The 27,889-nt window shown below is 32.7% G+C and overlaps 1 protein-coding gene across 3 annotated transcripts in view; it reads left to right on the forward strand.

Moving 5' to 3' along the window:
* The window catches only part of LOC140447820 (trace amine-associated receptor 1), an 832,360-nt gene that overhangs the window by 512,940 nt on the left and 291,531 nt on the right, over nt 1–27,889 (forward strand). For all 3 annotated transcript variants that reach the window (XM_072540699.1, XM_072540701.1, XM_072540700.1), the window contains one exon: nt 14,108–14,224. In XM_072540699.1, coding sequence (XP_072396800.1) covers nt 14,108–14,224 — 117 coding nt within the window. The remainder of the gene's footprint in view (nt 1–14,107; nt 14,225–27,889) is intronic.

Here is a 27,889-nt window from a genome sequence, read left to right on the forward strand (position 1 = left end):
GGTGAACTGGAACGATATGGAAAATCTAAAATTGCATTCCACGACATATCGATTCACTTAGATAAGAACCTTTCGTGAATTGGTTGCTTATACTAAAAATAAACGAGTAAAGAAAGATATAGAAGTAACAGTTAAGATTTGATTTCACGTATAGTGTCTCGACTATTCGCTTATACGTATTTTGTCTTTATAAGACTGATCTCTTCGATTTTCTAAGTTATTGTTCTTATTGTTAAATGGCGCCTGTAGCGTGCCTATATAGTTATGGTATTATTACTTCCTATGGCGGAAAATATTTGATTTTACTTTCATTACGCTTTTATATCAGTCGCTTTTATGAGTCTTATAAAAAAATACGTATAAGCTAATAGTAGAGGCATTATACGGAAAATCGAATCTTACCAGTCCTTTCTATATAGAAATGTTTCTTCAACGTCGATATTCCCAAAAAAAATCTTTATTTTGAAAATAAGTTACAATTTTTGAGAAATTCTACAAACTACTACATTTAATGATTTAAAGTTGACTATTGAAACATAATAATTACAATAATAATAAAAATATTGATTTCTTCCTATTTATAACGTCGGATATCGGAATCTGCTGATTCTTAATAGTAAGGGAGCTTATGGCTACATTTCTCCTCCCTCCATTGGTTGGGACTTCGTCCTCGAAGTTTTGGTTACTTCGGCTATCAGCTCGTCTAGTATCTGGATCTGGGCAGGATGCAATTTTTCTCCAAATAGGATTTTGGAAATTCGTTTTCTTTTCCTAATTAGGAAGATTATTAGGAAAGCTAAAATAGTTAAAAATATTATAACAGAAGTGGTGCTCAGTCCTATCGATAATCGGGGTAGTACTTCTATGGTATCTATTGGTTGAATTTGGCCATGTGTCTCTGGGATTGTTAATTTTTCAATTTTCATCTCATGGTTTGGTATTAATTTTATTGGAACAATTTTTGGAATGGAAATGTCTTGAGACGTCTTTTTATTAAATTGGATACCTTCAATCATTATTGGTACATCTGTCGTCAAGAGGCTGGTTGAATTAATTTCTATCTGCTGGATTCTCATTGGGTGAACTATTCCTAGCAATATGACTTTGCTGGTTTCTTGGAAAAAGTTCTCTGTGATTAATGTTTTTATGCAATTATCTACATTGGGTATGTTACATTTGGATTGTACATAGTTGGAACAAACTATGTTATCGCCTTGTCCTATACAAGTGTTGAACCATTTATTATTTGTATAGTAGCTTGCAGGTGGCAGAATCATAACATGATCTTTGTTTGGAATGGGATAGATTTTATAGGTAGTATAAGGAATTTCATGGAGTATAGGGATTTTAATTATTATGAGCATTGTATTTGAAGTTACACAAACTAAAGTTTTTGTTGACTCTTTAAGTTCATAAGGGTGTTCATTACTATTGGGAATTGAATTTCTGGGATAAATTGTGAGAAGGTTCTCTTTAAGGTCTATTATTTCCTTTAAAGTGAATAATTCTATATTAGAGATATTAAGTTCAGATAAAGTAATGGTTCTTATAAGTTTCATTAGAAATTCGTTTATATTTTGGAGATTTATTATCTCGTTGTGTAGAATGATATAGCTGTCAAAATCAGCTGATAATTTGTTGAGTGCAGATATGAGAATTGAATTATCAGAATTTACTTTTTCTAAAAGTTTATCGAATCTCGTGTTAAAAGAGTTTCCATAAGATATTTGGTTATTAAATTTTTTTATGATTTCGTTTTGTTTATTTTCTAAAGAGATTATGTGTGATTTTAACAAGTCTAAGTCAGAGTCGTCTGGATTTCCAGTCACGTATTTGATGGCTGTACCTAGAAAATTAAAAAGTCCGCGTTTCTGTTTTCGCGTAATCTTGTGTAGATCGTCTTTTGTTTGTTCTTGTATGTGGGTGTATTGGGAGTACAGTAGCGAGAGAGGTGCATTTTTGAAGTGATCTTTGAAATAGCTTGTCGGACTAGCGTCAATACTGTCGGATAATTTGTCTAGTGGAATGTGAAGAAAATGTCTGTGATAGTGGGAGATTTCTCTTGATTTGCCTATCTCTTCAGCATAGTAACCATTATTCGGAATCTCCTGAATATTGAGTGGATGGACCAGGGCGAGGATTGTCCTGTGAGAAATTTGGGTCTTGAGTAGGTTTATCTACATGTTTTCGTATTCGTTTTACATATTTAAGGTGAGTGCTTGTTAAATTTTGTTTATCTGTTTTACCGATTATTTTTGTTTTGTCTTGCGTTTCTGGATGAATAGTGGAGAAAGGGGCTTGTAATTTGGACTTATGTTTTTTCTTAGAAACATATAGGGATTTTGTAAGGTCTATTTCCGGAATATCTTCGGCATTTTCGTTTTGTCTATCTAAGAGTTGTTGTCTTTTTTGTTTTTGTTTATTATATAGTTCTGCAATAAAGGGTTGGAGTTCTTCTTTATGTCTTTGATTATATGTTTCGTATATCGGAAGATCAAAGTCGAAATGTATTTCTTCTGCATAGGGTCCGTACAGAATTGAGAACGGGGAATAATCTGTGGAACTGTGGATTGATTGGTTGTAAATAAGAATGGCGTGTGTTAGAATGTCATCTAACGAATCATTTGGATTTTGGGCTTGTAAGGTCCTAAGTTTTTCAATAAGAGTTGAATGAAAGCGCTCTACAGGAGAGTTTGAGGAAGAATTGTTTACTGTTGTAAAATGTATTTCGATTTTGTGGATATTTAGGAATTCTTTAATGACTGCGGAATTAAATTCGGTGCCGCTGTCGCATACAATCTTTTTTGGGTAATTGTGGTGCGAAAAGTAGTGTCTTAATTTATTTAGTATGGAAATGGAAGTTTTGTCGGTGAGCTTATAGCATTGACCGTATTTGGAAAAAGAATCTATTATTGTGAGATACAGGTTTTTATTGCAGTGGAATAGATCGATATGTAATATATCAAAAGGTTTTTGACCTAACAACGGTCCTAATTGGGGAAGTTTATAAGGACGTCGCTCGTATTTATTTTTTAGGCAAATTTCGCATTTATTGATAAAATTAGAAATAGTTGTCTGCATTGAGGGCCAATAAAATTTTTGTTTTAAATGTTTGTAGGTTTCAATTATTCCGTTGTGATTTTCTACGTGATATTTCTTTATGCATTCTATTTGTTGGTTTTCTTCTTCTATGTCCTGAAGTAGTATATTGCAAAATATTGCTTTGACTGTGGAATTTATTTTTTCTTTAAAATAGTTACAGATAAAAGGTCTAAATTCGTGAGGGATTGTTATTGCAAATTTTTGATTTGGTCTAAGGATATTTTGGAAGGTATTTGCTATTTCTGGTTTCCAATTATTTGTCAAAGTGACAGTGTAAAGGTGTTTGTTAAAAATTCTTTTGTATTTAATTTCAAAATTATTTGACTCTGGTTTAAAAATAATTTAAAAAAAAGAGGTTAGTCTTTGTATGTGGGTATATTTTATAATTATTAATTAAATAATTATAATAATAATTTGGTTTGAGGATAAATTAATTGGTTCAGGTGAAATCTCTATTCCAGTGATAGGGTTCTCAACTGATGTATGTTGTGTGTTAGTACTGTTTTGTAAGTTGTCAAAATCGGCAAGGAAATCGTCTATGTCGAAATTGTCGGGTGGTTCAGCACATTCTGAATTCGGAAGTTCAGCACATTCTGAACTCGAGCTTAGGGCATTTATTTGGACTCGGCTAAGAGCATCAGCAACTTGATTCTCTTTGCCTTTTTTATATTTAACTTCAAAATCATATTCTTCTAGTTTAAGTCTCCATCGGGCTAATCTAGAAGTGGGGTCTTTAATTTTGTAGATCCATACGAGAGGATTGTGATCTGTTTCTACAGTGAATTTTTGGTTGTATAAATACATACGGAAGTGTTTACAAGAATCTAGTATGGCTAAAAGTTCTTTTTCAATAGTGGAGTAGTTTCGTTCTGCGGAATTTAAAGTTCGAGAATAGTAGGCAATAGGGTGATTATTTTGAGATAATACTGATCCTATAGCTATATTAGAGGCGTCTGTAGTCAGTACAAAAGGCTTTTCGAAGTCTGGATATTGTAAGACTGGAGAATTAGTTAACAATTGTTTGCATTTTGCAAAACATTCTAAATAATTTGGATTTGTGGGGTCGATAGTTGCTCCTTTTCGAGTACATCTCGAAAATGGGGACGTTATTTTTGCAAAGTTGGGTATGAATCTTCGGTAGTAACCGATTAAACCAAGAAATGATTTAATTTCTTTTACTGTTTTTGGTAGAGGATATTTTGTATAGCTTCGATTTTTGCTGGGTTAGGTTTGATTCCTTCGGTTGTCACTACGTGACCTAAGAAAGAAACTTCTTTCGTGAGAAACTCAGATTTGTCTAACTGAATTTTTAAATTATTTTTTCTGAAAGTGTCAAAAATAGTCGCAATATGAACTAAGTGTTCTTGCAGTGACTTGAAAAAAATAATGACATCGTCCATGTAGACGAAGCAAAACTTATGAATAAAGGGCCTAAGAATATTGTCCATTAACCTTTCGAATGTTGCTGGGCTATTCTTTAAACCAAAGGGCATACGTAAAAATTCAAAGTGACCATGCGGAACTGAAAAGGCTGTTTTCCGAATAGAATCCGGATGAACTTCAATCTGATGGTAACCTTGAGCTAAATCTAATGTTGTGAAATAACTGGCTTTTCCTAAGTTATCCAGTATCTCATCTATCTGAGGAAGTGGGTAGCGATCACTTTCAGTATGATCATTAAGCTTCCTATAATCAATTACTAATCTAAATTTTTTCTGACCTGAGGCATCAGCTTTTTTTGGTACTATCCAAACTGGAGCTGAGTACGGTGAAATTGACGGTCGAATTATCTTATTATCTAATAAATTATTTATTTGTTTTTTTATTTCTTCCTGCATTGCTTTGGGATGCCGAAATCCCTTTACATAAATTGGATTTTCATCCTTAGTTTTAATTTCGTGTCTAACAGCTGACGTAAAAGTTAAATTTTTGTTTTCGTCGTAAAATACGTCTTTAAATTTTTTGCAAAGACTTATAATTTTATATTTTTCTTCGTTATTTAAGTGCGAAGTCCGGATTTTGTTTTCATTAAAATGCGTCGTTGGAATTTTTACTATATTATAATTACAGAAGTTCTCAACTTCAATTCTCTTATTAAATTTCATAGGCATAGGTAAGTCGAAAGTGTCTAGAAAGCCGTTTTTTGCAACGTGAATAGAATGGGGAATTTTGATACCTTGAAAGTGTCTTTCGCGCAATAAAACTTCGCCATTATGAACGCTTACTGGAATTTTTTGGTATAAAGTTTCAAATGGAATGCTAACATGAGGATTCTCAAAGGTTAAAGTATGAGTTGCGTAGCTAATTGTGGCGTGGAATCTTTTCAGATCGTAAGTTCCAAGGAGGATATCAAAGTATTGACTAAAATCAGCAATTTTTACGTCGAATGTTTGTGGAATTCCATATTCTAGGAATAGTGGCGTCTTAATATTTAAGTCGTGCTTGGAAGTAATTTTCATTGACGTTAGCGAAAAAGGTTTTCGATAAATATGATTTTTATCAAATAGTTTGAGAGCTCGCGGATTTAAAATTGAATGGGAACCGCCGGTATCGATTAAAACGCGTAGATGTGTTTTGGGTGTAACGAAGCAGGGTAACCCAGGGGAACTTTCGATATTATATAGGTTTATACAGGGAGTGGATGATCGTCTAACGGGATGGCTTGAAAATCCTGATGATTTTCATCATGCAAATCGGGCTCTTGTTCGGATTCGTAATTTTCGAAATCATTTTCGAAATATTGGATATCATTTGAATCTATGTGAAAATTGTGGCTTCTATTAGTTGTAATTGTCATGGGCTGATGGTTTCTGGTTGTGGTAGTTTGAACACCGCTCATTGGAGTAGCAAAATTTGGTTGGGGTCGAGGAGCTTTATATTTATTTAATCTTTGTTGGTTGTTTTTCGGAACATTGTTTCGTTGGAAGGATTGATTTTGTTCGTGAGAACTGAAATTTTGTCTCTGAGGAAAATTATAGTTCTGTTGTGGAGTGAAGTTAAAATTGGGCTCTGTGTTGTGAGTTGAAGGTCTCACATAATTTGAATGCGTGGGTTGGAAGTTTGAGTATGTGGGTTGAAAGTTTGTGGATCTTTGATTATTCGAAGATTGATAGGGTTTATTTTTGAGTGGGGCCTTTTTGTTTTGTTGGCTCTTAAGGAAGTTCATGTATTGTTGTTGATTTTTGTGGTTATCGTAGGCAATACACTTTCGAAGGGCTTCTTCTAGGGAATTTAATTCGAAATGCGATAAGTATTCGCAATAAGGCTCGTTGATTCCGGTACAGAAAGTTTTGAGGGCAATGTTTTTGAAGTATGGAGTTTTAAAAGTGACTGTCGCGGGATTATCGTTTAGGGTGATGTGTTGGAGTAAATCGTTCAGATTTGTAGTTATTCTCTGATGATAATTGTCGTAGGATTCACTATGTTTTTGGACGGTGGTGGATAGTTGTGTTACTAATATGTCTTCGGAACGTCTGTCTCCGTATTTAGTTAATAATGCTGGACGAATTTCTGTCCAATTGGTTTTATTAGAATAGTTTAAGAAATTTCTAGGTTCTCCTTTAATTCGAGATACGATATGGGAATTTAAGATCAATTCTTGGGACGGATTTAAATCTTGGGTGCCTAAGAAAACTATTAAATTATCTACTGCTTTGATAAAGGTGGAGAGGTTGTCTCCAGAAGAGAATTCGGGCAGAGTTGAGCAAAGGCTAGCAATATCGCTATTGGTCATCGGCATTTTGGAACTTAATTTAGATGCAGGCTTAGATTTAGAGGTTTGTAGATTGCTTTTTATTTTTAAATTTAAATTGTCGAATAGTAAACTTAAATTTTCGATACTATTTTGGGAAATATCATTCAATGTACTCATAAAATATATGCAAAAATATAAATGCAAGTATATATAAAAATTCGTTGAAGTAAAATGTTATAAATAATATAAATTCAATAAACAATAAATAATAAATTCAATGTAAATGTTTAAGAATTCAATAAAAATAATAAATGCTCATAAACAATGGTAAAGAAAGGAAAAACTTACGCAAGGATGATCGTGTTTGATTTCCAATACATTTTTCTCTTTTACCAGGTTCTTCAGGATTTCATTAAACTAATGTAGACCAGGAAACGACTATGTTTCTGTATGAAATATCCTGTGGTTCGCAGCGCCAGAAATGTTTCTTCAACGTCGATATTCCCAAAAAAAAATCTTTATTTCGAAAATAAGTTACAATTTTTGAGAAATTCTACAAACTACTACATTTAATGATTTAAAGTTGACTATTGAAACATAATAATTACAATAATAATAAAAATATTGATTTCTTCCTATTTATAACGTCGGATATCGGAATCTGCTGATTCTTAATAGTAAGGGAGCTTATGGCTACATTTCTATATCTTTCTGTACTCGTTTACCAAGGTAAATCGATATGTCGTGAAATGCAATTTTAGATTCCCCATATCGTTCCAATTCACCTTTGTTTGTTTACCTTAAAAATTGTAGAGGGCATAGATTTATGTTTTAATCTGAATTTTGTTTCGAATACTTAAAAATATTTGCTTTTCTGTTTTTATTCTCAGATAGCACCTGTAGCGTCTGTATAAGGTTATGTTATTATTACTTCCCATAACGGAAAAGACTTGATTTTACGTTCAGGGCTTCTACATCAGTCGCTCTAATGAGTCTTATAGAGACAAAATACGTATGAGCAAATAGTAGAGGTACTACACGCGAAATCAAATCTTAACTCTTTCTATTTAATTTATGAATTTTGTCCATCGCAATAATGGATCTGTGAGCTTGAAGCAGCGGTTTTGCCCAATTTATTCTCTCAAATGTTGCACTATGTTCGCATAATACTTTCTGTTGATAATTTCTGGTTTTTTAAGATAGCGAGTGAAAATTTGAAACCGTCTTCGGCTTCTGTGAAGCCGGTTTAATTTTATTGGGTGTGTAGTGATCGACCCATGTTTTATTAGTAGTTGTGTTATGAATCATCGCGAAAATTATGTTTTGTTTCTGTGAAAGATTGCTAAACACTCAATTGAAACCCCATCACGCACTGTTTTTCTTGAGAGTGAGTAAACGCGGCACCCATTTTACACACAGCTTTCTTTTTCAGTCAATGTGCGATGAACCGAACTTTTTGAAATGCCTACGAAATCTACTAGATCTCGCACTTTTAGTCGACGATCATTCAGTACCACCTCATTTGGTCGGCCACTGCGATGCTCGTCTTAGGTATTCGTGCGGTCTCGTTTAAACTCTCCTACTTAATATTTTACTATTGTAAAGGAAGGAGCAGACCCACCCAGATTAGAATCCAGTTTAGCCCTTATATTAGATGGATTGAGGACTTTCAAATACAATTGATGAAAATCTGGTTATCCATATTAAAAGTGGAAATAAACAAAAATAGACTATTATTAAATCAATGAGGAGGAGGTATATATCGAGGATACATAATTTATGTTTTAAAATATCATTCAAATAATACTGACGAGTAGCTCTTTTAGACAGCAGACTTAGTAAAACTCAGGTTTAATTAAAATAAATATATATTTGAAACAAATAAATAACAAAATACAATTACATTCAAAATAATATGTACAAAATTTAAATGCCAATCTTACGGCGACGGTATCAACGCACGGGTCGATGACCACTGTTTAATACCTGCGAAAAATAAAATATAATTAATGTAATAGAATTAAAACAACAATTACGGTGTGGTTATGCACACTCGGTGAAGAAAAGAAAGGACGGATTAGAAGATCAACACTCCAGCAAGGAGCGGAAAGTGACTAGTCAACACTTAGATACGGAATAGGTCTGTCTTCTATTAACACTCTAAGACTGGTAAGGAACTGCTACTAGATCAACAATCTACATAGTAAAACCGGTTGACCTTCAGTCAACATCCTAGGGCCATTGGAGTTGTTCTCGGATCAACACTCTGATAGAACTCGATTCTCTTGTGTGGAGGATCTGTTTTATACTATCGTCGGCCTTCCATCTCCTCTAACGCGTTGACGAGACGGAGGCAATGCACATCTTTACAGTGTTTATATTAAGAGTAAAATAAATGTAAGATCAAATACTTCCCATGTCGGGATAGCACCATGAGGTTTTTTCCTAGTTTTTTCCTCGTGATCCAATATGGGATCACTAACATAAAGACAAATCACATGCTATTATTTTTCTGACGGTTATTCTGAAGTTGATTTCATGTAATTTAATGAACTATCTTCCAATAAAGTCGTCCCAGGAATGCAAATCAAAAATATTAACAATTTCATTTAAAGTCATCTACTTTAAAATATATATGTCTCAATTTTCAATATGAATGAGTCAGATATAATTTATTTGTTAAAAGAATTTTTCACTAAGTAACAAAAACATAATTAGTTTAAATTATTGATGTTTTGTAAATTAAGAATGATTTCCGAATTGAAAATTATGTTAAAGCAGCCGGTCAACAATCCGGAACAAAGAGAAGTTATAGAAAAGTAACACCTTTATAAAAAATCAGGGATCAGTTGATGTTAAATTTAATATTTTAAGCTTTATTTATGGCAACACTGTAATAAAAGTTTGCCTGTCATTTTGTATGTCAACTGTCGGAAGACATATCTCCTCCATATTTGTTCCTTTTGTAAGCAATGTAATATAACATTTTTAGCAAGGTAATACACACGCTAATTTTGTGTCTATCGATATCTATTTTTTTCCACCCTAATTTCAAATAAAAAACAATTTAAACAGTTGGCCCGACATATAGCATCCTGTACGCGTCCCGTGTCTAGGATTACAGACGAAACGTCAACGGCGAACAGAACATATCTGGAAGGCGGATTAACGCAAAAGTCTCTTTAGTCCAGTAAGATGACCAGTCTAAGGCAAGCAAACCTTAAATTCAAAAAACCCTGACCCTTTTTGTGAGGGGTTAAGACGACAGACTAGTTTCCTGTCACTTGTAAAAGAACTTAGTAAAAGACTAAAGATTGCCTAGCAATCTTAGATAGACCAAATAGAAATCTACTTCGAATACGAAACCGGACTACGAACATTGACATCTGGAATTTACAGAGTATCAGCCAACAAAATGAAGAGAACCATTTATGAAATTACCAAGTAACATATAGATATAGTCGTCCTAACAAAAATGAAAGAGAAAGGAACTGGTGCAGAGAACATAAATAATTATTTGCATCTATTTAGTGACATTTTAAAATGCGAAAGAGCTAGAAGAGGGGTATCAGTTTTAGTACATAAAAAAACAAACATAAAAGTACTGACTTTGAAGCAATAAACGAGAATATAATGCAGTAGGTCTTTATCGAGTAATGACGAAGAATGATACTGGTAAACAAAAAAAATAAAGGGTTCTTTTTTAATCAAAGACTTGCTCAAATATATCTAGACATAAGTTACCAAAAATTTTAAATAAATTATAAATTACACCGTAATAAAGCAAAACACTGCATTGCAAGCGCAAGACAAAAGAGTATATAGAGGTGTTTGTTCCACTCTGTAAGCTTTGTGTTGGGATGCACGACCAGTTTCTGTATATATTATTTATCCCTGCTGTCCCGTTCGATTCAACTACACAAATGTACTGTTCGGGTCAATATGACCCAACTATGGCTTACGCTCCTTAATCGAAATAAAATAAGCTAATAGTGCTAAACAAAACTTTACTAACAAAAAATTATGGTTAATTAAACAAAAATGATGTTGTTAATGTAAATTAAACCTTATTAACAAAAACAAAAGGTATTTTTTTCTTTCATTAACCAGAAAAGCCTAATAACAAATATCTACAAAATTTAATTCAGTTTACAACTGGGACAGTAATAAAAAGAATGGGTTTTACAAATATGTTTATGACATATACAACATAAAATATTAGTCTTATTATCGTTTTTAGAACAAAATTTACAGCGTGATCGTTTAGCAGGTGGGGTTGGATTGTTCCTAGACGGTTCACACGAACTAGAATTTCCATCTTCTCTACTCACTTCTGCTCGTGTCCTTTTTACCAGTTCTTGTGAGTCTTTGGTTCTTGGTAAATTTTTCCTGGAAAGGATAAGTGGTCTTACCAGTGTTTTTCCCAATTCCTTAAGAAAAATTCGCCGTTTTGTAAGTATATTGGTGTTCCATTGGGGATTTATTGATAAAACGAACGCGTTGTAGGCAGAAATGTCCAGCATATTATAAAAAACAATCATGGGCCAGCGATTTGTCTTTCTCTTACATGTATATGTACCAACAAGCTGATCTAGAGTATCCGCTGCTCCCTTACTGGAATTATAATCTAAAATAATTTGGGGCTTTTTGTCATTTCTGTCACTAATAGCCTTTTCATGATGCAAAGTACTCATAAGAACAACATTTTTATTCTTTTTAGGAATATAGTTAACAACAGTGGTATCTTGCGTGAAGTAAAAATACGAACTATGAACTTCTTTATTCGCAATTTGTGCTGGAAGCTCTGGTTTATTTTTTCTTATAGTCCCCGGCATTGTATTTTTTCTTTTTAGAAGAAGTTGTCCTAAATTGTACGATGTAAAAAAGTTATCGCAAGTAATATTGTGGTCTTCCAAATCATTAGTCAAGTCGCACACCACACGCATTCCCTGATTTCGTTCTGGCGCGGCACCTGCTTCTTTTCCTGTATAGATCTGCAATTTTAGAGCATAAGAACTTTTGCTGTCACATAAAGCCCAAATTTGGATGCCAAATTTCGCTGGCTTGCTTGGAATGTACTGTTTGAAGTGACGGCGACCTCTAAAGGCTACTAATTGCTCATCGATAGTAACATTTTCATCGGGGTTAAAAAATTTTGGTAGATTTTCCACCCATTTTCCCCAAATTTCACGTATTGCAGCAAGTTTATCTAATCGTCTTCTATCCTGTCTAGTAGTCTTGTTATCAAAACGTATCACTTGCGAAATTTTTGTAAACACTTCAAGGGACATTGTTGCTTGAAATATACTACGACCAGTTTTTTCATTCCACAAACTTTTAGTTGATTCACCATGGGACTTAAAAACTCCAGCTAACAATAAAAAAACAATGTATGCTTGAAAACCAATTTTATCTAAGTCTTTCCAGTTGGTTCCAAAAACACGCTGGCCTTCCATGTTTGTCATATTAATAATTTGGTTTGCAACTATGTCAAAAAAGAGCACGTCAAATGAATTTTTGATAACGAAAATTCGTGCACATGCGTACCTTGTAACTCCTGGAGCATTATTTATAACATTGGCCGTAGAAAAACGACCGCGTTGATAAGGAGGATCAAGCGACCACTGAATATTACCATCTTTCGAAGGAACTGTTACAGAAGGTTCTACAGGATGTGGTACGTAGAATGGAATAACAGAATCATCACTACTTTCTTCTTCACTCTCACTACTTGTATGGTTTTCTGTTTCTGATATGTATTCATCACTGTCTGACAAGTTCGCGAGCTCGCGCAGCTCATTTTCGGTTAGCGTTCTTTGATGCGACATTATCAACATGCAAAAATAATCAAATGGCATGAATGCGCTTGACATATCATCAGTGTCCTACCACTTGTCTATCACCCCCACTTCCTTCTACATGACGTGCCCTTCTACCTGACATCGTCCAGCTATACTTCCAATTTTTTACAAGTTCTAGCTTGCAGAAACTTGTTTTTATTTATAAACTTACATGACTGACAAACACTGTTAGAAAATATAAAACACTGCCAACTAAACATACGTACACAGGAAATTTTTAACGGTTTAATTACGTGGGTCATATTGACCCGAACGTATCATAAGTAACAATTTAATTTTTATCAAAAAAATCAGGAAGTTGAAGTTTTATCTCATATGCAATTGAAAGACCTCAGATTAGGTAATAAAGTCACGGAATACCAAAACGTTACGCCGCGTAATAATTTGTAAAATAAGAGATAATTTTTTTTTGGGTCAAATAGACCCGAACAGGACAGCAGGGTTATTAAAGACAAACTAATAATTACATTTAAAGAACCATAGAACAAGTGTCTGTAGGCTATTCATGTCTGTCGCTATCTTTCCAATTCCGGACTTTTTATTTCTATTTCACGTTGTCGTTAATTTTAAGATAGGTTTACATCTTAACACAATATAACAAGATTCACAACACATTTACTAATAAGATCGCAGAAATACAAGCAAATAGACAACCCGAACAAGCAGAAATTTTGGAGAAAATGAATTACAGTTGTGATTTTCTGACCTAGGAAAATACACAGACAGTATCAACACCGATTAGATGAGAAACTAATTACTGAAACTGAAACATCAATGGCAGAAGAGATATATTATAAAAACATGGTGGATAGGATCAAAGCACCCGCACAGAAAACACACGGTTTGACATCACAAAGACGAAGTGATAAATTATGGTGGAACGAAGAAACCAAAAATCTCGTAAATGAAAAAGAAGAAACCCTATATGAAATGGCTAGGTAGTAAACGACAGAAATATAAAGGTTAATATCTAAAGCTCAAAGAATAACAAGAAGAACAATAGCGACAGCCAGAAGGAAAATGTGCGATAAAAAATACCAGAAAATTATTAATACCTATCTATGACGCAGAAAATGTACAAAGACATGAAAGTTTCTTCGTAAAATAAGACGTAATGAAAGTAAAAGCACAAATATTCAAATAATATCAACTCAAAAATCAGAAAAGTATTACATGAAGTTTCTAAAATATAATAGTGATGAATGTTTAACTGAGGATTTTCTTTTTGAATGACTTAAAAAAATGCAAAAAGTAGAAGTAGATACTACTAACACACATTAGCTCCCAACATCATATTATCCTCTAAAAATTTACCTATTAGCTACTGTTTTTATATTTTCTTCATGTTTTCTGAAAATTTTGTGAGAATATTAGTATTGTGACAGCAGTAACTTTGTAATAACTGTTTTAAATAAATAAACATATTTTTATTAGTTTCCTTTTTTTACAGGCACTACTAAGAGGTGCTATCAGTCAACAAAGTGCTGTGATACTAATTTGTATGGCCATGGACAGGTATCTTTGTATGTTGTACCCTGCAAGATACCACAAACATTCCAGTAAGAAGGTAATTGACACTGTTTATGCTGATATATTTTATTATTTAAAATGGGATAATGCTATATTCTCTAATCATTTATTAAAGCCTAATAGGACGTATGTTCAATAATTTGATAAAAGAGATAGGTTAAAGTAAGGATATAAATGTGTATTAAAATTATTAGATATTTTTATAGAATTTATGTACGACCAGGTACAATTCCGTATCCTTAGTTTCATTAGCCCTTTATTCTTTAGACGTTTTTTTTATGCTGTTCTGTATAATACTGTACTTTAAACAGAGTAACTTGAACTTATTGATCTGAAAAATAATATAAATTGTAATATAAAAACTGGACAAGTAAAAACCAAAACAATAAAATAAACACTTCTCATTGACTCATAATACTTTGGCACTAAATAACACGTTTTCTTCCAAAAACTTTAATAGTTTCAAATTTGAATTACATCAACATTAGTATTTAATAGTAATGACACGAATATTCGGCAACTATTCGGTATTCGGCCTATTTTGTCACTTTTTCAAATATTCGGCATTCGGCCGAATCTTCTTTTTCTTCTTATTCTTCTTTATTGGTTCTACAGCTCTTACCACTCTTACCTTCAATTTTTCTAACACATACGCTTTTACAAAACTGAACATCCAATAGTGTGATGAAATCCTTGAACACTAGACTTCCTATAAATACCTTAAAGATAGGTACTTTATATCGCACGTTCTTAATCAGTAAGGCAAACTAAGGGCCAAAAATAATATTATCCACAAGCTTGTCGACCCGTCTCATTGACTCGTAATACTTTTGCATCAAATAACACGTGTTCTTCCAAAAACTTTAATAGTTTCAAATTTAAATTACATCTGCTAGAATACAAAAGGTCAGCAATTAACATTAGTATTTAATAGTAATGACAAGAATATTGGGCAACTATTCGATATTCGGCCTATTTGGTCACTTTTTCAAATATTCGGCATTCGGACGAATCTTCCTTTTTTCTTCTTTCTTGGTTCTACAACTCTTACCACTTTTTTATCTCGTTTTTTACTTTTTTCCTACGCATTCTGTTGCTGCCGTTTATATAGTTTCTCTTATATTTTGCCATTTGTGGTTAAATGTAAGCTCTACATTTGGTATCTCCTCTTCCAGCATTAAACATAGGATATCAAAAGAGCCCGTATAATGACCCATATAAGAGCCCGTAAATATGTTCTTTCTTGACTTTGAACTATCAGCCAATAAATAAGATATTTATAGAATTCATATATTAACTCAGAATTAACTTAATTCAGAATTCAAAAAGAATGCACAAACTATGTATAATTAACACTTAAATATGTCACAAGCACGTAACAGGAACTTTATACATAATATAGTAAGACCAAAATGTAAGCTATGCTAATATAGCAAATAATACAATAAAACAACCTCTTGCTGCTCCTTCAGATAACCAAGATTCGCACCATATTCTTATGAAGTTTTTAGAAGAATGCAAAGCCATGTTTAATCAAATCTTGCAACAAAACAGCATAGTAATAAACATGCTAACCAAACTTGTATGCAAATAAAAATCTTTCTAAGGATAGCTAAATGGAACGCCAATGGCCTGCTGAATCATAAGGACGAGGTAATAATATTTCTACAACACCATATTTCAATTCAATAGATATATTATTAATAGGTGAGACACATTTTACAGAGAAATTGTCTTTTAAAATATCCCATTAATTAATACCACCATCTAATATCTAGTACCATACTGACCACCCAGACAAAACTGCCCATGGAGTTACAGCAATCTTAATCAAACAATCAATTGAAGATTTCGTTATCCAAAGTAATGTAAAAAACTGTATACAAACTACAGGATTTAAAGTGTGCTCATTACCTAACGATATAACAATTGCAAGAGTATATGACCGTCCAAAGCACAATAAAAAAAACAGATTTCAGATCCTTCTTCAATACGCTACGCCCAAAATTTATCGCAGCTGGTGACTTAATAGTAAACACACTTACTGGGGATCAAGGTTAATTATAACAAAAGTGGGGAAGTGCTTTATAGTTTAATGCAAGAATATAAATACTCATGTTTATTAACAGGAACACCAACGTACTGGCCAACGGACCTCAAAAGAGACCAGATCTCTTAGATTTTTGCATCATAAAAGAAATATCTAACATATTTATGGACATGGTTTCAAGTTACTAGTTATGGTCAAATCATTCACCAATTATTGCAAAAATTAGTACCTGCAGACTTAACAAATAACATACTCAAAAACTGCATGGACCTAGAACAGATTGGAACCTTTACCAAAAAATGATGCATGAAAACATTAAATTAAACGTAAGAATAAAGAGCCCTACGGAAATAGAAGAAGCTTCAAATAACCTTATGATATTATTGCAAAACGCTGCAAAAGAAGAAACACCGATCGATGCAGATAAAAATAAAATCGGGGAAAGAATAAATATTCCACTAGAAATTAAAAAGCTCATTATAGAAAAAAGAAGAGCAAAATCCAAATGGCAACCAAGTCGGCATACAGCAAATAAAACTTTAATTAGAAAATACAACTAAGGCTTCCAATATGGAAACTAATCAAATTTTCCTTAAAAGGTTAGAAAATATCGTCACCAGTTCAAAAAGCCACAGATACACTGAACCAATGGGCAAGAAGAGATAAAGAAAAATCAGAATTATTTGCTAAATATTTAGCAACATTATTTCAACCATACAACTATGAAGAAGATCAAGAAATTATTATTTATTTAAATTTAGAACAACCATCAGTAAATCTTATAAAACTAGTAACGCCAAAAGAAGTTAAAGAAGAAATTTTCAGACTAATTATCAAAAAGTCACCAGAAATTAACCTAATAACACCAAAAACGCTAAAGTAATTGCCCAAAAAGACTAAAGAATCCTAACATATATATTTAACGCAATATTAAGGAGTAATTATTGCCCAACAATCTAAAAATTGCAGAAATGCTTTTACTCCCAAAACCAGGAAAGCATCCCACTGAATTCTCATCTTATCGGCCTCTCAGTCTCTTATGAACAATCTCCAAATTACTAGAAACACTTTTAATAAAAAGTATAGATTCAGACTTTACAGACGCTAACTGGATACCAAATTATTAGTTGGGATTTCGATGAAAACACTCAAATCTCCAGCAATGCTACCGAATAACACATAAAATCAACTTCGCATTAGACGAAAAGGAATATTGCCCAATGGTATTAATAGATGTATGTTAAGCTTTTGATGAAGTTTGCCACAAAGGACTTCTTTAGAAAATTAATCATTACGACCATTTTTTCGAATACTACCATCATACTTGGAAAACTGACAGTTCAGAACAAAAGTAAATGGAGAAATATCCAAAATGCGTCCCATTAAGAAGGGAATTCCACAAGGTAGCTTCCTGGGACCCATATTATATATGTATATATATATATATATATATATATATATATATATATATATATATATATATATATATATATTATATATATATATATATAGGTATATATATATATATATATATATATATATATATGTATATATATAGTTATATATATATATATATATATATATATATATATATATATATATATATATATTTATTATATACGTCAGATCCAACTTCAAATAACGTAACAATTTACACATTTGCAGATGACACAACAGTCACAGGTCATAAATACATCAGAATAGCTACACACCAACTCCAAGACTACTTGTATGAGCTTGAAAACTTTCTGAAACAATGGAAAATAAAAATAAATGAAAGCAAGTCAACCCACATAACTTTCACTTTATAACGATAAACACCACCACATGTATACTTATATCAACAATGAGGAAATATTTAGGACTAAAACAACCAAAAACCTTGGGCTACACCTGGACCAAACCCTGTGTTGAAAGGAACAAATCAGCAAAAAAAGAAAACAAATACAGCTAAGATAAAACGAAATAGGTTATTTGGAAAAACTCTAAGCTGTAAATAAATAATAAAATTTTAATTTATGAAACAGTTATCAAGCCAATATGGACATAAGGCATAGAGCTATGGATCTGTAGTAGTAAATCCAATATTGCTATAATGAAGAGATATCAATCAAAAATCGTAAAAGCAATTGTTTATGCACACTGGTTCGTAACCAACCAAAGAATCTATGAGCATCTTAACATCTCAACAGTAAAAGAATTATTCCACCAAAAAAAATCACAAAACATTCAAAACGTAAACACATACTCCAATCCATTAATTTCCTTAATACCTCAACATCAAAAAGCTTTCAGCCTAAACTGAGTCTTGGCCTCCTTTATTTTTTGCATCTACCCTTGCGTGTCTGTGGCTGATCTTCTCCATACACGGACTCCTAAAAGGCCATGTGCGTCACTGTTTACTGTGTCTTCCCAGCGCTTTCTTGGCTTTTAAACCGATCTCTTTCCCTGCATTCTAGCACTCAGTGCTCTTTTTGGTAGCCTCTCCTCTCCCATTCTTATCACATATCCGCCCCATTGCAATCTTTGTATTCAAATGAAGACTGACAAAGGATTCTGAGCCAAACTTCTTGTTTGTCAAAATAATTATACTAGCCCCTAGAGATATCTACATTAAACGGTAATATTGGTTGTCTTCTTTACGTAGCCTCTACTAAATTATTTAAAAGTACCTGAAGATGAAGATGAAAGTATTTTTCAAAAATTTTACTTTCTAATGATTTATTTGTTTTTTTATAAATTAGTTATGAATTTTGAATGAATGAATGTCAATTAATATACTAAAAATTATCTATCAAATATCTCAGCTGATAATAAGCCCTTCTAAACATTTATTTTATGCTTAGTATATATCAAAATGTTGAATTTGAAATTTCTGGACCACTAGATATTCTTGGAACAAATTATCCAGTAGTTGCTATTAGAAAACGATCACGCAAGTAGTAAAGCAGAAAAGATATATTAAGTTGATGGATTTTTCTTTTGCAAACTTACCCGATGCGTCCTTTATACTGACAGGTTTCCATTTCCTGTTGCCAATGATAATGATTTGGTGCATATATATATATATATATATATATATATATATATATATATATATATATATATGGTGGAGCATAGTGGGGTACCTAAAAAATATATTTTTTTTCTTTGGTAAGTAATTTTTTTCATGAGTTTAATAACTCGAATTAAGTTGACATGCAATACCAAATTCATTGACAAAATTAGATCCTGATTATCTTTGACAACTACATCTTGTAAAAGAAATATTCATAAAACTATTATGCCCCGGTTTGCCCCTTATAATTGGGCAAACCGGGTTACTACATAAGGCAAAATGGGGCCACTCATTACAATATAACTAAGGAAAATTTAGTGCAGTTTTTCATAATAATTTTAAACTAACTGACTTTAAAATGTATTGTTATTGGAGAGAAAATAAATAATTACAATATTTTAAACAAAATTTAAGTTTTACACCTAGTACAAAGGTGTGTTGCTTTATCATTCTTATCTTCTTCTCCAACACTGGAGCAGTGTACCCAACCACAGCAATTTCGGCAAATTATTTATCCTTCCGCGAATTGCGACCAGAATTAACCAAAATAGATGCACTAGTAAGCATTAGTCTCTTTATATTCCTATTTTTCTTCCTCGCCCTTCCCTTCTTGTTTTTCGTTTTTACCTTCCATTTGATTTGTTTTGACCTTTTGTTTGTCGGGTTTTTTCTGTTTTGTTTTGACTTCTAAAGGTCATTCTTGTAAGGTGATTAAGTGATATTAGCGGTGTTTCCTCTTCTTTTCGTGACACGTCTTTTTACTCAAGTTTATTATGGGCATGATATAATTCGGAGATGTTACGAATGAAGATAATTGTGTTTTGCTGTTAGTCATCCATGAACAATCAGTCCTTTGATTGTTACTTTTATCAATTTTTTAGTCATTTTTCTTCTCGTGTGTATACTTCTTTCGCAATTTCTGGTAGCATCCTTAAATTCTATTTCCGAAAATTTGTTGCATTTGTTTAAGGCTGAAAAGTCACTTCCAGTAATATGTTAGAGGGCTGTTCAGATCCTGACAAATCCGGCTGATAATTAGTCGTTTCAGGTGGAGCAAAATCAGCGACTGTAAAAATGTGTCGATCCATCGGCCAGATTCCAATAAACAAATTTATGACAGTTGCCGTGCTAGCTGCACTTATAATGACCTGACCAAATAAACTTGCAAGCTAGAATTGGGTCACTACACGATCAGGAGGGCACCGCAGCCATTTCTTTACTTCGTTACTAAAATACGTGCTTGGAGGCTTCATGAAGCCCATGTCTAAAGGCTGAAGACGATGTGTGCAATATGGGGAAAACATTGTAGTACAATATCATTCTCACGGGCGAAATTAATCACTGCCATGTTATTTGCAGGAGAAGCATACCCGTCTAAGAACAAAAGCACTTAATTACTTATCGTAATTCTGGCTGCCTATTCGACAGGTAGTTGTTCAAATAATAGATTTATGTTTATTGTACCGTACTAATCATTGATAAGACGAGCAAAAAGTCGTTTACTAAATGAAGTGTTGTGAATGTTTTTATGCAGGTAAATGCAAGTTAAATTAAATTTTACTCACCGAAATATTACTGGCAGGTGCACAACACAATAACTTTACTCCACTGTGATTCTTATCAATTAATATCAACTATTTCGCTATTTAGACTTTAGACAACAAAATAATGAAGACCTTTTATTGGGCTCGTCCCAAAAAAAAAGAATTTAAAACGGTTAAAAATTGAAAAAGACCCTTTAGTTTAGTTATGTATTTAATTGTGTTCAGAATTGCAGATTGGTTAAATAAGCAATATATCATTCTATTAAAGTCAAAAATACACATAACACATAATATAATATACATAGACTACTCAAAAGTAACTCTTGATCCAACGAGCTAAGTATTCTTGTTCGTTTGCCTAAAATGATTAAATTTATATTCACATCTCAATTCTTTGCTCATTGTTTCTGTAAGCATATAAAGTTTAAACTAAATCGATCAATTTAATAATAATAAGCGGCATTGCCTCTTAAGCTCAAAAATTAATTTTTATGTTCAATATTAACCGTACAAAAATCTTCTAATTTTAATAAGCTTTGTAAACGAATCCTTAAATTTGTTGTTGTGTATTCGGAAAACATTTAGCCTAATTTAAAGTTAAATAGGTCTTTTCTTGTTCTTCTTTTTTCGGTGCCTATCTTCTGTGGATGTTGGCAATCACGTTGGTCTATACAACTTTAATTACAGCTGCTCTAAATAGATGTATGGTAGTCATTCATGCCCACTGTCTAATGTTTTCAACCACGATGTCCTTCTGCGCCCTTGAGATCTTTTATGTAGATTAAAAGTGTCAGGCTTCTGTTCTAGTGATTCTATTTCTATGCATTGATTTTGTAGCCATGATTCTTTTGCTTGTTTAATCTTCTTCTTAATGATTTTGTTTATTTCTTTGTACCTTTCCTCATTTTTATTTCTGTGTTTTCTTCGTTCTTCCATTAGCTCTAATATTTCTTGTCTTATCCATGGATGTTTCTTTATATTATTTTCTGGTTTAAATTTATTATCTACCATTGAATTACAGATATTTTTGATTTTATTCCACATATCATCCACACTTATGTTTTCTTGATTAATATCTGAGATTACCATACTGTTTATTTTGTTGTTGATCTCCTCTTTGACTTTTTCACTTTCAACTTCTTTGTGGTTTTATCTTTCAACTTCTGGATGTCCGGATGTTTTTGTGCTTTTCTTTTATGGACTTTTTTTATATGGAGTTTGAAACGTCTAGTAAAAAATTATGATCTGATGGAACATCTGCTCCCGGATATGTTTTGCGGATTTTATGGAATTCTGAAATCTGTTGATGATAATGTAGTCAATTTGGTTTTCAATCATTTTTTTTTTAAGTCAGCTAGAGATTTCCAGGTGTAGAGTCTTCGTGGTTGCAATTGCAAAAAGGTGTTCACTATTGCACTATCCGTTTCCTGGCAGAACTGAACAAGGCGGTCTCCTCTATAATTTCGCGTTTCTAGTCCACATAAGTATAAAGTCTTAATGGCTTGCTGATGTTTAGAATTAGATCTTTATCTTAAAATAAAGTTCTGAAAATTCATAATTTTTTACGAATTTTTATAAATAAACGTATCTCGAAAAGGACTTGACCGATAGGACCTTACGCAGCCTCATTTGATTTGTAATTTACACAGCTAAAATATGTTGCTTTTTGCATAGAAAAAATACATTTTACAAAAGTTATTTCAAAAATTAAAAAATGGCGAAAATTGATTTGGATCATCAATCGTTAATTTTGCATAACAGTCCAGTCGTCAGGAGATTTTACCTCTAAATGTCATAGGAACCAGCTGAATTTTGCTGAAAATGTCAATTTTAAGACCCTAAAAAAGATGCAAAAAAGTTTATTAATTTTAACCACCAGCTTCCCCCTAAAACGAACCATAATAGGGGGAGGGAACTAAAAAATCTATTTAAAGAATGTTTTAAATCAAAAATGTAGCTGAGTTAATTATAAACAAATATGTTTACTAGTACTTTTTGTGTTGAATAAGCCGTTCTCTCACAAATAATGCTTGAATCGACCAGCGATTATAAGGGACATTTATGCGCGCGAATTCAATTTTAAATAAAATTTGTGTCACCTCGACGGTAAAAATTCGATATCTTTTGATCAGAGTGTCCTATCGACAAAAATCTAAATTTTTGTCATTCAACAGATCCGCTTTCGTATTAATTTTTTTTGCGATTGTCCCAGCTACATTTTTTATGTGAAACATATTTTTTGTGCAGCGTAGTACATTGAGATGTAGTTTTAAGGGAAATTTAATGTAGCCTAATTCAAATTAAAGTTTTTTTACGTATTTTTAAAATATTTCACATATTTTAGTCTAAAACGTTAATTCAATACAATAAAAATAAAAATAATCGAAAAGCACCGCTTTAAAAGTGCCATAAAAAAATTATAACGCTGTGTTGGTTTTAAAAAGTCACTAATTAATGCAGGTTTTTTTCTCTATAGCTTGAGCTATTAACAAAAAGCTTGTTTAGTGTTTTGAGAGTACTTTTTTTGTGTCCATTATTCTAATTACTTATTTTTGATTTTTAGAGTAATTTTTCAGAGATTATGGATTTAAGAATTATTAGTATCGTGGTTAAATTTAAATGTGGTTGAGTTTAAATAAAATAAAATTTTTCCCATCTGAGATAAATACTAAGATTAAAAATTTTGTTGTATTTAAAAGAAAATCCCTTGTTTGCACAATATATTTCCTTATTTATTGCGTTTAAATTGTATTTACCTCTCCTCGGAAAATCTCGATCTCTCGGTTTGGCAACTGATTTTACGATCTCCATAATATTGTTGTAAATTTAAAATAAAAAGATAGAGGAATGTTTGTTGCCCACAAAACCTTTAAGTGGGAAGCCAGTAAAAGCTTCTACATCAACGAATGCGTATATGGTAATACTGCCGTTGGTAGGTTTATAGATTATATACATTTCTAGAACACAATAAAATTAAAGTATAAAATGTACGAGGTTAAATAAAATATTTGTTTTATGTACATACTTACTCGACTCTCACTAGAAATAATCTTGTAAAATGTTAATGTTTTTCGGAATATAATTTCTTGTGGCATTTTAATATTATCTATAGTTTGGTTCAAGATATAAGAAATTTGGCCTGAGGCTGGTGCGATGACCCAGTCGACCGCAGTATTATAATAATGAACAATGTCGTACGGCCGTAGCGTCCTCCTGGTTTTCAGAGGTTTCCGGACGATCTACGACCGCCGCTCTCGAAGAGAAGTTTCGAGAGTCCATCTTCGTTATAAGGAGTTAAATTGAGATACCGGCCTCTACGGGCAAGAAGTTCCGCCGAGCTTTTGTGGTAGGTGAGGGGACACCGGCAATCAGAATTCTCTAACAGTTCGAGCTTTCTTACAGACAAAATATTCTTACAATGACTTAATGTGTTAGAATTCTGATGCGTGGTGTATACCTCAAGTTCCACTGAGATGTCGGCCTTCTCACCTCGTGTAGCCGCGTTCCCTCTCCTCGAGAGAGGAACAAGAATGTCGGCAATGTCGACTCTTCCTGCTGCCAGTCGCTTGGTATAGCTACCTTTTGTTAACAGTAATTCTTATAAATACTATTTGCATAAGGTTTTGGAGACGAAGTGTTATTGCAGCTCAACCTGATCGGAAAAGAAATTACAAGTCCCCGTCTCGGCTTTCATTCGCTCTTTACCGTGACAGGCCCAAATAACGCTGTGGTCAGTTCGACACGATTTGAAATAGTTCTAAGACCAATGTCTTTTCTACCGCAGAAAGTCGTGTTCTACTGTCAGGAAGCATTTGTAGTCGACACGCTGGTTCTTGTACACTTGTTGATTTAACTTCTAAATTGGATAACGATTATTGGATATTATACTTCAATTTTGACGTCTTCGACGATAGCAGGATATTAGTTAATTAATCAAAGGTAGCTTGGTAGCGCACCGAACCAACAAGGTCTTACGGGGCTATTAGTGTATGACGACTGGATCCCGATCGGAAGATGTGCTGCTCTTTTATACACATCGTGTTTGAGAATTTTCAGCACACTTCCGCCGAGAGGCCAATGACGGCGCAGTTAATAACGAGCGCTGTGGTTGGCCGGCTAAAGTAACAATCTTTGTCGTGATTGGTGACCTTGGCAACAACAACACCTATTGATGTTAATAATCCCTCAATTGTCTTTGCGATTGGTAGCAATAGTTTTGGAACCGCTTACTAGGACCGGACTTTATATTATTTACAGAACTGACTCGTTACCTATCAGTGCAAATAAATTGTTAAAATTAAAATTTCTACACAATGCTTCGTATTAAAAAAAATTTGCTATACATGAATTAGTCATCTTTGCTTACTCATCTGATTTACTCACCTGAAATTAAGTTGCTTAAAATCAATTATTATTACCAATCATAACAAATTTTCATGTTCAACGGGCTCATTACTTGAATTTTATGGAGTTATAATAGTATTTGTTTTTTGTCGTTTTCACTTAAAATAAAATAGGCTTTCGATAATGAAGTTTTCTATCTTTAAATAAAAGAAAATTAAAAAATCATTAGCACCTATATTAATTGAAGATAAAATATACCTCTTAGTATTATGATATAGCTTTACACATTTTAATTCTCATGCTAATAGGTATTTTAGTATAATTAGGTATCAATTATTCATCTAGAAAACATAATTTATGAAACCTTAGGAAAGGGGGCAAACATATTTAAGTTTGACATTTGCACATTCAGGCAGTTATTTTTTTGCATTTAGATCGGTTGTTAGGTCACGACTATTCAAGTAAAATTTCACGAATCGGTGAAGCTAGTGCTAAGTGTAAAACACAGGAGTGACTCTTCTACATATAAAGCAGTAAATGAAAAAGACGCTCAGGTAATTAGAAGCGCAGTTTATAATTTCTATACAAAGAACCTAGTTCCAACGCTTGATGTAGTATGATCTACAATCAACTTGTTAAAGACTATTCTATTACGTATTCGCCTTCAACTTTATCAAGGTTTTTGAATCACATTGGTTTTCGATACAGGAAAATTAATAAGCGATTATCAATAATGGATTCCCCTCGACCTATTAATTGGATAAACGAATACTTAAATGCTATATCTTAGTTTAGAGATGAATGATGACCGATATTTTATCTGGATGAAACATGGTTCGATACCCACGATACTACTCAAAAAGGTTGGACAGACGACTTTATTAAGTGTGCACCCAATTATCCAATTAATAGAGGTCAGCGAGTAATTATTCTGAACATTGGATCCAAAAATGGCTGGCTTGGAGGAGAAAGTTTTTATATTTAGGACTATCGGTAAAAAACATTAAAGATTCAAAGCTGGATTACCATGAAAATATAACGAGTAACTTGTTTAAGGAATGGTTTGAAAAGAAACTGTTGCCCAATTTGCCTCCAAAAAGTGTTATTGGAATGGATAACGCGATGTATCACAGCGAACAAATTAGAAAAATTCCCAGTGTAGGCTCGACGAAAAAACAAATATCGGATATTTTGTATGAAAATGATTTGTACTTTGAAGAAACATAATATACAAAAAAAAGAAATGTTGGAATTTCTTCACACAAAAGTATTTGAGAAACAGTTTGTTATAGACGAATTAGCCAAACGTGATGGTCATATTATATTGCGATTACCTCTTTATTACTGTGTTTTCAACCGTATTGAATTAATCTGGAGCCAACTTAAGGGAGGTTTAATGTGAAACAACTGCTGTCCAAAATTTAGTAGCCAATCGGTATCACATATTGTAGAAGAAATAAAGAAGAATTCCCCAACACTGTGGCAAAATTCTGTTTCACATGTTATAAAAACGGAAGATCATTACAGAACATTAATCTCACATATTTAACCAATAATTGTAACATTAGATGATGACGATTCTACTGAAGATGACAGCGATAGTGACATAGAGTTTTTTCCATCTTAACTTCAAATTTTATTTTTTTATGTTATTATTTCTAATTTTATTATGTTATCTTTTTTAATTCTGATGAAGCAATATGTGACGCATCGTACAAGTTTACTTTTATAGACGTAGGGGCATACGGAAAATCAGCAGATTCCACAGTCTTTAACGAGAGTACATTTTATAAGAAACTTGAACAGAATTTGTTAAATATTCCTGCACCACAGTTATCTTTTCACGGATTTTCAGATCCGATGCATTTCGTCTTTGTAGGTGATGAAGGATTTGGATTTTCAACGAAAATACTTATGCAGGAAAATGTCTTACCGTTAAGAAACGTGTGTTCAATTATCGACTGTCCCGAGCACGTAGATATATTGAATGTTCCTTTGGAATTCTCGCAAATAAATAGCGGATTTTTCATCGGCCTCTTAATGTAGATCTAAATTTATCTGAGTCAATAATAAAAGTATGCTGTGTTTTACATAACTTTATAAGAGATAGGGATGGATTTAAAAAAAAAAACAAAAAGGAATAACCACGTACCTGTTTTCCGTCTCACACAGGGTTTTATTTTGTCCTTCATATCCCAATTGTCTCTCATACAATATGAAATGCAATCTACCTGAGCGCTGAATATATGCGAACATAAAATTCATAATCGAATAAATCCGCGTGGATTGACGTACCTGTCCGGTATTGAAAGTGATGATTGAACTATAATAGATTTAAGTTAATGGAATTAATAGATTTATTTTATTAAAAGATCAGTAACTGGTAACAACGATGAGCGACAATTTTACACCGTTACAATATAAATGATAAAGTAGAGCCAATAACATTTATCATGAAAAAGGAATATAAAGGAATATAATCTAAATTAAGAATCAAATTAAATCAATGTTGAACGAACCAACAACACCACAGGTGACGACAAACGAAGAAATAAATATTGAGAAGGAAGAGGTAAAGAAAGCATTAAGGAAATTTAAAAATAGAAAATTACCAGGGGAGGACAGAAAACCCCGAACGAACTACTTAATCATGGAGGACCAGATCTGAACCAACAACTATTAAAATTATTAAAAAAATAATACAAA

The sequence above is a fragment of the Diabrotica undecimpunctata genome, chromosome 8, assembly GCF_040954645.1.
Source record: "Diabrotica undecimpunctata isolate CICGRU chromosome 8, icDiaUnde3, whole genome shotgun sequence".
NCBI classification, from domain to species: Eukaryota; Metazoa; Arthropoda; class Insecta; order Coleoptera; family Chrysomelidae; genus Diabrotica; species Diabrotica undecimpunctata.